Consider the following 14,351-nt stretch of genomic DNA (forward strand, 5'->3'; position numbering starts at 1 on the left):
TCAGTCCTTATATAACATGGTTGATTGACTGATTGATTTTGATTTTACTGGCACAAAAACAACTATGGTTATACAGCGCCAAGAAAAATATAACATGGTAGTTGTGTTCCTAGAAACCCTTGTGCAATGCAAAACCATGCAATATAAATAACAGGCCTTATGGGGAAAAATATGGTTAGATGCCAACAACCCAGGACTGAACACATCTGTAACCAACACATTACCATACAAAATAAATAATCATAATAAAATATGTAAGTATTTTATTACGATTGCTTTTATATAAAAAGCAATAATGCTAAAAATGTTGCTTTTATTTTCTCTGCATTCTTTCCAATTGTTCTCAGTGGTTAGGTTATGTTATTTCCTAACCTAACCCTAAAGGTTAAGTTAGAAAGTAAGGTTCCCTAACTTTGCCTGTCACGCTGACATGTCAATCAATACATCATTCTCAACTTTTACTGCCACTACTGATAACATGCACCGTCTGCTTACCGAGAATGCAGGGAGAAACTGCAATGGCAGCAAACCTCCAGCAGGATCGCTGTTCGCGCGATCCCGCTGGAAAACCACTCCCATTGGCATTTCGGATCCTGCAATGCTATGTGATTCCGATTCGTCTTTGTGCCCCCTACACCTCCTGCAAGTTTGTCGCACTGGTAGTGAATCACCCTGTATATTTTCTCTAATACTATGTTTTTGCATTTTCTCAACATAATTGTTGTGTATAAAAAGATTTAATAAAAATTTTCTATAAATACCCTATATGCTGTTCCCATAACTTTCACAGCTTATTACCAGCTTACTGTACAAATACTGCTTATTTCTATGTGTGCCATGATATGAAACAGATTGAAGAGGCACTGCTTTAAGTCATTTGTTAAGCAAAAATGGTGACCTGAGACAGTGCATACATACTTATAATAATAATAAGGAAAGTAAATATACAGTATACACATTTAGACTAAAAGCATTCTACGGCAAAGGCCTCAACTTATATAGGAGTTTACTGACGTATAGGTTAGTGCAATCGCATCATTTTTATACGTAGCAAACTACCGAAAGTAGGCAAATGGCATTATTTTAATTATGTCTCATATTGTGAAGACCTTCATGAGTTGCCATGATATTGCACTACCTCGAATAAGTAATGCTTCACCAATAGAAAAGAGTATTGTTACATATCATCAGTGGACACCACCACCACCACCCAGACGACACCGTTCCAAGGCTTTTTGGCCTCTCTTCGATGGGTGGGCAGGTACCCACTCTTGTTGCAATCATAACAATTTAGTTATGAAGTGTAACTCCACAATATGAGAGATGCTTGACGGTGTGCAGTAATTTAAACTAAAAGCATTCTAGGGCAAAGGCCTCAAAGCTACGTGGGAATTTACTGACGTAAGGTTTGTGAAATCGCATCAGTCATGCTTCATAAATGAGTTGTCACGATTGCAACAGCAGGGTACCTTCCCACCCACCAAAGAGAGGCCAAATAGCACTGAAACTGAAACATATCATTGAAACATATCTGCTGAGGATAAGTAAAAATAGTCTTCTCCATTGGTGAAGTGTTACTTATTCGGGGTAGTGCAATATCATGGCAACCCGTTGTGAAGGTCTTCACAATATGAGAAAAAAACTGAAATGATGCCATTTATCTGCTTTGGGTAATTTGCTACTTATAAAAATTATGCAATTGCACTAACCCATATGACATTACACATATTTATATATAATTATATATTCATTATTATAAAAGTGACAAATTAAAACTAACATAAAGAGGGAACAAAAAATTATGACTCATTCACTGCTTGAAGCTGATAGCTAAGGTTCTGAGGACAAAATGAGGAGTCCCTGGCTATACTTGCTTAGCTTGTTGCTTCATTTTATAGAAGTATCCTATAGCAACAAACAGCAGCTTCAACTTTTCTGTTTATGTTGAGCCTGCTTCCCATAATCTTTATGGAGGTGGTGTATGGGATAATGGTTACTTGAAACAAAAATTCTCCCTTTTCAATCAACATAAGAGATTTCTTCAACATGAACAATAATGCTTTCATCTGTCACCATAGGCAGCGAAGATCCACACCCTTAAATAACACTTTCAGACTTGTATGCAATATTTAAGATGTGGCCTAATCGTTACATTATACAACAGGATAATTATCTCCTTGTCCAGAAGCTAAAAGTACTGTATATCACTGACCATTAATAACCACTTTGTCTCGTGCCACTCAACCATCATTATATCCATAGCAGTAATCTGTCCCTAATATCACACTACTTCAACTTGTATAGCAGTCTTTTATGTGAATCTATATTGAAAGCTTTACTGAAATCTAAGTATATGACATCAAAATTAAATTTTTTTTGCATCCGGTTCCTTTACTACTGCATCAAAGTAGCTAATCACACTGCTCAGATAAGACTGCCCCTTAACATATCCATGTTGTTATTAATATATAACTTCAGTCCTGTCAGTAAGATACTGCATTACTTCTTTAACCACTGACTCTTTTATTTCCCCTGGAACAGTACATCAAGCTTACAGTTCAGTGATTATTTACTCTGCCCTTTGATCCCCCCCCCAAATCCAAGAATACTCTTATAATTATGGCTAATGGTTTACTATCTCTTTTGCTGCTTCTTTTAATATAATTGGGTAGACCCTATCAGCACTAAGTGCCTTATTTATTTTTAGCTTCAATAATTTTTTTTCCACTTTCCTCTCAGTTCATCATCATCAGCCATTTTCAATCCACTGCAGGATGAAAAGGCCTCTCCAGCAACTTTCCAGTTCCTTGTGTTTTATGCAATGGCCATCCATTTACTACCCACAAACTCATAAATTCCATCAGTCCATCAGCGTCGTCTTCCAAGATTTCTTCTAGCTCCTCTTCAGTACCATTCTGTTATTCTCTTAGTCCACCTGTCATCATGTCTTCGAGCCGTGTCCTGCCCAAAACCATTTTAGTTCTTTAGTTTTGATAAGAATGTCCTTTACTTGAGTTTGCTCCCTAACCCATGTGTTTCTCTTCTTATCTAACAATCTGATTCCCAATATAATTCGTTCCATTCTTCACTGTGTAGTTCTCAGCTTCTCCATTCTTTGGATGAGGACCCAAGTTTCACTTCCATAAGTCATGGTGGGTAGTATACATTGGTTCATTATTTTATGTTTCAGAAAAATTGGGATATTGCTCCTCAGTATGTGACTATATTCCTGAATGCTATCCATCCAAAATTTATTCTTCTCTTGACTTCCAGCTATTTATCATTATTAGAGCTGATGACTTGTCCCAGATAAGTATATGACTCCACCTTTTCAATTACTGCTCCTTCAATCATTATATCCCTTTCTGTGGCATACTTGTTCATCATTACTTTTATTTTAGCCATATTCATCTTTAGTCCAAAATCCTTACTAACTCTGCATAACTGATTTAGATTTTCCTCTAATTCTTTGGGATCGTCGCTTATGACCACAATGTCATCTGCAAATCGTAAATGGTTTAGGTATTCTCCATTCACATTGACTCCTTTCTGCGACCAATCTAATCTTCTGAAAGCTTCCTCAAGGGCAGCAGTAAACAACTTTGGAGATATTGTGTCTCCTTGTTGAACTCCTTTCTCAATTTTGAGTTTGCTACTGTCTTTGTCTAGTCTAATAAAGGAGGTAGCATTCTCATATATTTTATTCAAAATCATAATATATGGGGTATCTATGCCTTGCCTTTCCAATGCCCGAAACATTGCTATTTTTCGCCTATAGGTAAAATTCTTTTTACCTATAGCTTCTTGGACTTTAATATCACTTTCAGAAAGTTGGAATATTCCTCATCGATATCTTGGTCCTGAGCCGTCTGCAGAAGCTCAAATTTGTTCTTAAGTTTCAGTACATACTGCTTTTTCTCCTCTTCTGTTATCTCAAAGACCTTCGTATTATTTACTCGAGTCAGTTTTTTCCTTTATTTTCTTATATCAATATCAAGTGTGCATTTTGCCATTCTGTGATCACTGTTGTTATTTGGTTTTCAGGAGCATTAGCAACTAAGGCCATATTGTTCCGGGGATATGCGGTTGTCATTCCCTGACCTTTCCGCATCCTCCGTATTTGGTGGTCACAGGCCGAACCCTGGTCTATTCAAGAAGTGTGTGCTACACACTGCCCCTCCTGCCCACGGAGGCACTTCTGTGATCACTTCCAACATTTACCTTGTTGAGGACGGTAACATCATTCACGATATATCTTCTGTTAGTGAGGATGAAGTCGATTTCGTTAATTGTTAATCCATTTGGACTCTTCCATGTCCACTTTCTGTTCACCCTTTTCTTGAAAAAAAGTGTTCATTACTGACAATCTTTGAGATTCTGCAAATTCCACAATTCTTTCACCTCTTTCACCAATTCTAAAATTTCCTATAGTTCTCCTTTCTGTGCTGTTTTGTCTCTTTCCAACCTTAGCATTGAAGTCACCCAAAATGAGTGTAGTGGGTTTTCTGCTCATCTAGAAGACTCAATTTCAGTGTACATTTCTTGAATCTCTTCATCATCATGGCTCGATGTTGGTGCATAAATCATTATAACCTTTAGCTTGTACCTGTTAGAAATCCTGAGTAGTAGTCTTGACACACTTGGTGATGTACTTTTGAATTCCAAAATGTTGTTTTTTATATCTTTATGGACCAGAAAGCCAACTCCACCTTTGCTTCTTTTACTGTTTCCATTGGTGTACAGCAGATTTCCATTTGATAAACTTATAAGTGATTCATTTCTCCTTCTTGTTTCAGCCAAACCAAAGATATTCCAATTCACATTTTCTAATTCCTTTTCCAGCTCTAATATCCCATCTTCACCGATGAGCGATCTTACGTTGTAACAGGCCAAGTTCAGTTTCTGTGCATGGCAGCCTGGTTGTACCAAGAAATTCGTAGCACCATCTGCTTCCACTCTGATCCTCTCGCTAGAGGATCAGAGTGGAAGATCAGAGTGGAAGATCCTCTCCCGTAAGAGGGGGAGTGAAAGTCGCTAGGGACTGAGGACAACTTGTTTTGTTGTGCTGTCATGTGCTGGAGGGTCTTTTGGTCTTTTCCTCTTCACGCTGACCAGGCATCTTGAAGAGAACCACTTACATGCTCGTAGCCACCTAAGTGATGTAACAGGGCTTACCATCGAGAAGGTGTGCATGAGTGGATTATAGGGAGGCAAGCCAACCGGACATCTCCTAAATCTTCTGAGATAGAAAGATATTGGATCCATCAGTGTTTTAAACAGTGTCTGATAACACACAGAATGCCTGTTCCCCTCTAAGCCCCAGTTAGCATAAAATAATTTACTTTAAAGTTAGAATTAGGTGCTTCTAGTATCCTACATTCCTAAAAACTTAAGTGTGAATGATGCAAAATATTTATTCAGTTTATCAGCAGCCTAAACAGGATTTCAGTAGTTAGGCCAATCATATCTAGTGGGCTAATGAGATTCAGTAGCATTAGCACAGGCATATGAAACAAGAAAGCAAGCTTATATAGAACCAGCCAAAAAAAAAAAAACCACAACTTGAATTTATGCCCTCAGAGATGTGCAATCTGAGCAAGAGAAAGAATCCCATCAGCACTGAACTTGTTCAAACCATTCAAGGCTTTATACACCTAATCACATCTCCTCGCAGGTGCCTAGTCTCCAGATGCAATTTTCAGAATTTAAGTCATTCTTGGTAAGAGCAACCCTTTGTTCTTGTTTATACTCTGGCAGGACCACCAGGTCCGTAGAGTACAATAAATCAACCAATACAAATTGTTAATCGCATTTAGCAGTTACAGGCTCGAACCACAGTCCACTCAAAGAGCGTATGCTACCACACACGCACTCCTGATCACTCGACTGTTCCCCTCACTAATCTCGTTGCCCTTCGCTGTACTCATTCCAGTAGCTCTACATCCTTCCTAAAATGAAGCCTCCAGACTGTACGTAGAACTCAAGGTGTGGCCTGACCATTGCCTTATACAAAGGGATAATCACCTCCTTATCCCTGCTAGCAAAATTCCTGTATATTATTGACAAGACCCCATGAGCTGCTCTGGCAGCCTGCCTGCACTGCTCACAAAACTTCATATCTGACTACACAATTACCCCCAAGTCCCTTTCATTCTTCACTACCCTGAGTGTAATATCACACAGTTAGTAGGCTACTCTGGGGTTACTGCTACCCATATGCAGTACTTTGCATTTGTCAATGTTAAACTTCCGTTGCCACCTATCAGCCCATCTGCCCAACTTTTCTAGATCCTGTTGCAGTAGCGTGCTGTCATTACTGTCATTAACAACCCTGCCAACCCTCGTATCATCTGCAAACTTGGGCATTAAGCCTGATATACCGTCATCAATATCACTGATAAATATACAAACAACAATGGGGCCCAACACTGAAACCTGGGGGACTGCACTAATAACATTAGTCCACGAAGAGCAATGTCTATTGATTACCACTGTCTTCTCCCACTTAACCTTATCCTTATCAGCAATTTCCTCTTAGTGCCATACTGCTCCAATTTGTACAGCAGTCTTCCATGTGCAACAGTATCAAAAGCTTTCCTGAAATTCAAGTATATGATATGAAAATTATTTTTTGCATCCAGTTCCTTTGTGACCACATCGTAGTATCCAATCAAATTGGTCAGACAAGACTTCCCCTTAACAAACCCATACTATGCCTCAACTATAACTGCAGTCATGTCTTGTTCATGTCTCCTGTGATATTGTAACCTCACTTATGTTTGATATGAGCTTGGATGTTGTATGGCATGCTCACGCTGAACTACTTTCCATTGTTTCATCAGGGAACTGTTACTAGAGATCACCTGCTTTCTGATAAGGGATCAATTAGATTTCTAACTGATCCTAACAATGCCTGAAAGAGACTATCATAGGAGTGTCTCATCTTTCAAAGAAATGCAGATAAATATTTTTGTAAATGTTATTAATTTAAAAGTAGTGCAATACCAAGACAACTCAAACACATGGCAAGGTTTGTTCTGCTGTGACAGCAGAACAAACTTTGCCACTTTAAGAACATCACCTTAAACTAGGCAGTTTAAAATCCTCACATTTAAAACAAGCAAAGTCCTGTTTTCATCAATTTTAAAAAGCCAACATGGTTTTATCTATTTTATAATTACAAATTTAAAAAAATTAAAATAAAAATTCTAACTATAATAATTAAATCACTATAATTGTCAATTTTTTTTCCCCTATATTATGGACAAAACTCTAGTTGGCATTTTTTGATTAATTTCCATACAGTATGTTTAAGATCAATTGAAACATATTGTGTGGAATTTCCTGATGAAAATCTAAAATTCAATCTTCTGAAAGTTTCTGCTCTTGTGTTAAAACTGCTATAAGTTCAGTTATTCAAGATTTTTTTTATATTTAATGGGTTACAACTCTCACCTATTTAAATAAAAATAAATTAAAATATCGATATATAAATATTTCATAAATCAGTTAACATTTTTAAATATGAAAAGATTAATAACACACCTGCATCTAATTTATTTAAATCATAAATACGGATATTTTTTTCATTACTGCCAGTAAGTAATTTGTCATTATCATGACTGAAATCTACACTTCTTACAATATGAGGGTGCTGGAAATTATGAAGTTCCTCACCACTGACAGCATCCCACACCTAAAAAATAATTACATGCAATTAATATTATTAAAGCTTTTCTGTTAGTGATTTACATAATAAGCATGTTAATGCAACAATAAAGGTAAAAGAAAATCAAATGCTTTTAAATAAAGATCAATATACTTTTACTCTAAACATTTTGGGAAAATAAAACCAGTAATAAAAGAACATGTTGTTGACTCAGTAAACTTCATAAGTCTATACCACGAACATTAACAAGAATTAACATTAATTAACATGAACATTAACATTAACATGAACATTAATACTTGAAATTATCAATACTTGGAATACCTCATGATGGCTATTAGCTAAACCATGGAAATTTCTGTCACTTTCCAAATAGCCACTTCAACACTAATTGACGTCTTATCAGTGAGGATCTATGCACTTGAACAAATGAATCCCAATGGTCAGAATGAAAGCACTCATTTATTATGTGCTAGAAAGAATCATTCCATCATGCCTGGATGAACTGCTAGCTTCAATGAAACTAGTGGGGGGGACTGTTCCCTTCTGGAATGATTGATTTCTAGGTGCAAGAGTTACTGTGGCTAAAATGATCCTGGGCCTTCTGGAATGGTTGATCTTAATTTGAGAGATGTTAAGGTATTGACAATGTTCTGGTGATATGGCAGAATGGCCTCAATATCCTGGATGAGTTTCTCAATGTGCAATGTTCTAAATTTCCTTTTAAGTTGCTGCAAGAAGAGAACAGTCATCTTTCCTTCCTGGAATTTTCTCTCCATCAAAAAAATGATTCCTGCTTTCAGAACAACTGTCTATAGAAAGCTGACTGATACCCGCAAAAGTGTGGATTTCCACTGCGACCATTAAATTGGGCGTTGTAGGGTGGGGGGATGGACCCTCTGAGTAAGCACCAAGATTCTGATAAGGAGCTCAATATTAGAATCCTAATCCTTGTAATCACTACCCTAAAATACCCAGGGTAGTGATTACAACCACTACCCTGGATATTTTGTAAACAAAGCCATTATAAGAGCCACCTCCAGAACAACAATCTCCCCCCTCAAAAAAACAAAACATGCTAAAACACAATCTGCTTTTCTTTCATTCCCACCTCAGCATGAAAACAACCTAAGCATAAAAATCGATTTCGAGTGACAAAAAATTTAATCAACCTTTAAGGAAACCCCCACATCCCCCCCCGGACACTAGAGAAGAATACACAAAATCTGCAATGTCACATAGTAAACATCATGCAACCTTACAGGAGGATGCATAAAACATCCAGAGGAGAAAAAGCAGCACATTGGTTAGACTGCTCTGCAATCTCAGAAATGGTAGAATAAGCATTGGAGAAAATCCCAGTTTACCTTTCTAACAATGGATCCTCACACTATGACTGAATCATCATAGGAGGGAATATAAGGAAGTGTACTTCATGCAATGTTTCTCACATCTTCCTCATCGACATTGGCAGACGAGGTTGAACAACTTAAAAATGGCTTTTCAAACTAACAGGTCATTCAGATCAGAAATACCCTCTTTGTTCAGACAGGATGGAAGTCTTAATAGGTTACAGGATTTTGCATCTTAAGTGAGATGTTAGTAAACACAGTCCACATCAGAAAATGGTTAGGTAATGTACACATTGTGTTACAATGAAGGTGTGTTCAATAACCAAATAACATAAATTGGGATTGAAAACTTCTATACCAGAGTTCACCAAATCACTGCTTAACTCACGTGCTGTTGGACACAAACTGTGGCTCTCAGAAATATTACACTATTTAAAACTTTTATTCATACAGAAAAATATAAATAACTGTGTCTTGCCATAGGAAATATGAAAATAATTCTAGAAACAATTACTGTGGTCGTGAAACTGTGCTTAAACTGGTATAAGCACAGTTTCACCTCCAAAAACAATCCTTAATGAGAACTGCATTATAAAACTGATCATAAAAATTAACTCCAATTTTGTTTTACAATATTTTCCATCACTTCACAATGGGTTATATGATGGTATTTTTACAATATGCTACTTCGTACACACTTTAGTTGGTCACCTGGCTGGCCAAGTGCCAAGAATATTCCATTTGTATAGAGTTTGAGTTCACACAAATTCCATTTGTGTAAACTAATGTCTTAAGCATTACACATGTGATCAGCATTATAAAAAATACATAAATGGATGAACTGCATCTGTATTAAAGAGAAAAATCTGTCCTGACAGGCTGCAGGACTTTGCATCTTAAGTGAGATGTAAGTAAACACAGAGTCCACATCAGACAATGGTTAGGTAATGTACACACTATATTACAATGGTGTGTTCAATTACCAAATAACATGACCGAATTACATATTAAATATTTTCATAAAGAAGCATTAAAGGATAAACTGAGTATAATAATAAAGCAAGTAACAAAACATGCTAGTATGGCAACAGGATTTTCAAAATGATTCATAAAAAACAATTTAAAGTCAAGCAAAGGGTAAACATTCTCCAAGTTTCTTAATGACCAAGAAATGTGAAAAAACTTAAGTTGTTCTCTTAACCAATCTGTTCACTATATCATAATACTAACAATCCAAGATTTTTATATTTATGCTTTAAGAAAAGTACCAACCATACTTAGAATTAATCCAATACAAAAAAAAAAAAAAGTTTTTTGTTAAAATTCTGAAAAAGATGGGAAATTTATTTTTGGGTGAAATTTTAAAATAAAAGTTTTAATGGAAAGAAACATCACACTTAAAAGAAAAAAAGTATTTATGAGAAAATAAACAAATAAGAATAAAATATCTTAAAATATTTTTAAGATGAAATTAGGTTTAACCAGAACTTTTTATTTTTGAAATATAATCTCAAAAAAAAAAAAAAAAAAAACCACAACTTGTAAAAAAGTGAGCCAAATTCTTTCGCAAGCTTTGCAAAAACATTCACTATGAAAAGGTGATGCCCAGTTCATCATAACTCAGCCATGATAAACACTGATATCAAAAGGATGTGTCAAGTTATAGGCTCACCATGAAAAGCAATGAAATAAAAAAGTTCTGCTAAGTCTGCTGTTGGCTAACCAGATTGGATAACCAAAAAGTCTGTCATACACTCGGTAGATTCACCACATTATTTAAATTGCAATTCAATCCAGTTTGTAAGGTGGTGAATCCACCAAGTGTATGAGAAACTTTTAATCTGGTTAGCCAATGGCAAACTTAGCATAACTCTTTCATCTCACTACTTTTCATGGCTGAACCTATAACAAACTTAGTACATCTTTTTGGTATCAATGCTTTTCATGTCTGAGATTATGATGAACTTAGCATCACTGTTCAATCTCAAGCCTTTTCATCGTGGTATTTTTTTTTTTAAAAAGCTTGCAAAAGAACTTGACTAACTTTTTTATGCATTTGTTTTTTGTTTAGATATCAAATTTTTTTGCAGAGTTTTGCAATATTGATGCTGCGAAGAGACAAAATGTCAATATAAAATGTTTTTTAATTTTTTTTATTGGGGGGGTGGGCATCCCCATCCAAATCTAAAAACAAGCAGTACATTCTGTCAAACCTCTACTTCTATCATGAAGAATTCATTGTAATGATCAGTTTCATGAAAACAGGAGGAGGAGCATACCTGTTTACCAGATTGTTAAAAATAACTCTCAATTTGTTGGTCTCTTCCAACAATTGCAGTTTGTCATTTCTCTGATTGTTGAGATATCAAATCTTTTTGCAAGGGTATTGTTATACTGATATGGTATAATAGTGATGCCATAAAACCCCACATCAATATAAAACGTTTTTCTCTTTTTTTTTTTTTTTTTTTGAGACTATCTCCCACCAAATCTAAAAATGAGTAATACATTTGGAATCTGCTCATCAAACAGGTTAATTTTATACCCTGCATATCAATATTAAATTTTTTAATTTAGAGGGGGGGGGGGATTGTTCCCCAATCTAAAAACAAGCAGTACATTGGAATCTACTTATCAAGCCTATTAAACTGATACACCATGTCAACATTAAATGTCATGTCTCTACCCTACTACTATCAGAAAGATGCATATTTAACCGTGTGCGTGTATATTTTAAAAATTTGGAACCACAGATGTAGACCCTAGATAACTTGTCATAGTGTTGTTAATTTTCCCATTACCAGGAAAGACTATCCTATAACTGTACCAAATTTGCACTCTACCTTAATCAGAAATACGTTAGAATACTGATGAGTGAGTCAGTCACACAGCAAAAACTATCATCTTTGAGGCTCTACAGAAGGATAGTAGTTCATCTTAGAGAAATGAAATTTGGTATATTTTGTCAAGAGTCCAGTCTTTAGTCTTTCAGATATCCAAGATTTTAATCTGGCTTTTTTGTGTTCAGAGATAGAGATGTGAAAACGGGTATTTATTGCTTGAAGTAAAAGGTGCAGGCAGCTTGTTAAGAAATTGGCTAGTGCTAACTTCCAGAATGCTGAGAAATTCCCTATAGGAATGGGGGGGGGAGGTCCTGGAGGTCCTCTCCAGGAAAAGTTTTAAAAAATCATGGTGCCAATGGAATTAGCAATAATAATTATTTATTTTAAAATAATTTTTTTAAAATTTAAATATACAATTTTTTTATTGAGAGCATCCTTGGACTCATGATGCCCTCGCAGACTAGAGATGTGCAAATATATCCCCAATTCACAAAGGGGGATCAAAGAGTGACATGAGTCAATACAGACCTGTTAGTTTAACTTCTGTTCTGGTGAAAATAATGCAGTCACTGGTTAAAGAAGCATTGCAGGGTCACCTAGACAAGACTGCAGTAATGATTCAGACAAAGCATGGGTTTGTTAAGGGGAAATCTTGTCTGACCAATTTGATTGGATACTATGATGTGGTCACAAAGAAATTTTGATTATTAAAAATCAATGAAACATGCATTGAAAATATGGTGCTTCTCAGACTTTTCCATTCTGAGTAATACCCAAAAATTTGAAACTCACTTTTATTTATATAAATAGATTACTGTAAGAGATGGGGAATATGAAGTCATAATTGGACCTAAAACCTCCTCAGGAGGCCAACAAAACACAGGCTGAAAACCTAGTATTTCAAAGGTCAACTTATATGCTGGAATATTGTGCTAGAATAAACTCTAACACAATAATTAACAATCCTATCACCAAATTTTCATGGAAATAATACATTCCATTTCTCCAGCAACCAGGCACACCAAGTCTTCCGCAAACCATTTGTTCTAATTATTTACCCAGACAATTCAAAGATTCAGGATAATAATTCCTTGGATTAGGCAATCTTTCCCAGTCTTAAGGAAAAGGAACGACAACTGCATGGCTCCAAACTGACAGAGAGGTGTTATAACAGAAAATCTGATTGCATAATGGTGAAATTTCAAACCAGCACGCAATGGTCTAGATTAAATCCGTAGTACAAAAGAATTCCAAATTTCAAAATTTTTAATTGAGTATTTTGTATTGTTGTAGACATTTCCAAGTACTTTAAACAATAAATCCTGCCAGGAAATACTAATACATAATGGTGTGTGCTTCCAGGAAACTTGGTTTACAATCTCTAGCATCAATACGCACTTTCAATTGTCATTTTTCGTTTGTTGCTAACAGTTGCTATGTACAAGTGGTGTGCTTTATTTGTGATTTTGCTGAAATGGCTGGTCCCCAATCAGGTAATCAGTTAACATTTTTTTGATTTTCTATAAAATTTGTCACAAATTAGCTTAGTATTAAGTTAATATGTCCAATATTTGTAACTTCAAAGTGCTCATAGTGCTATAAAAAATTGCAGTTGTTTGCAGTGCAATTATATTATTTCCCATCATTGGTTATTGAATAAATGCTGCTATTAAAATAAAGTGCATGTTTATGTGATATTACTTTATTGTAGTTTTTATAGGAATGTCCAACACAATGAAACATTTGAACTCATTCTCCGAGTGGTACAAATATAAAAGTTTGACGAGGACAGAACTGCATTCCCATCTCAAAGGGTTTTTTCATACCAAAGCAGACATAAACAAAGACTTGCTTGAAGAGGCACTGCTAAAATTTATAAAAAACATAGGCTGTTGGAGAAAATGTAGCTGTAACATAAAAAATTCGAATCTTCAAACACTGAGTGGCTAAAATCGAGCTTAAAAATTTAACAAGCAGAACACATTAATACACCAACCTCATCCAGAAGACTTGGTTGTCCATTAAAACAATTTGAAGAATGTAAAATTCAAGGGAAGCAGATGAGAATCAGAAAGTTGGCCAGCGAGACATCTTGAAAGAATTATCTTTTGCAACCCAAACCAGTCTGAGAAAATGTAAATGTTCAATTGCTTTCCTACTTCACGATATTACCCGAGGGCCAAATACAAGCAGGCTTATAAGCTCTCAGCAAGTGGCCAAAACCAGTCCATTAAATACAGTGCAGAAGAGGCACTATCTTTGATCATCAATGCAAAATTGAGTAAAGAGCAGATCTCTTGATAAAATCAGAAGCAAAAGCTCATAATTTACACATTTATCCTTCTCGAAATATGATTTTGGAGACAAAAAAAAGAAGTGGTACCCAGTGGCATCTGTTCTGATTACCAAGAACTCAATAAGTATTCAGGTGAAAATACAAAATATTCTGGATCTAACAACACAACAAATTTGCTGTTTGCAGGAAAA

General features: G+C 35.7%; 1 protein-coding gene across 1 annotated transcript in view; it reads right to left on the reverse strand.

Moving 5' to 3' along the window:
* wmd (serine-threonine kinase receptor-associated protein wmd) overlaps positions 1 to 14,351 on the reverse strand; it is a 99,167-nt gene that overhangs the window by 50,681 nt on the left and 34,135 nt on the right. The window contains exon 3 of the mRNA XM_090388044.1: positions 7,546 to 7,696. Within this exon, the coding sequence (XP_090244170.1) occupies positions 7,546 to 7,696 (151 nt within the window). The remainder of the gene's footprint in view (positions 1 to 7,545; positions 7,697 to 14,351) is intronic.

Source organism: Mastigoproctus giganteus, chromosome 13 (assembly GCF_048544385.1).
Source record: "Mastigoproctus giganteus isolate SK-2022 chromosome 13, ASM4854438v1, whole genome shotgun sequence".
Lineage (NCBI taxonomy): Eukaryota > Metazoa > Arthropoda > Arachnida > Uropygi > Thelyphonidae > Mastigoproctus > Mastigoproctus giganteus.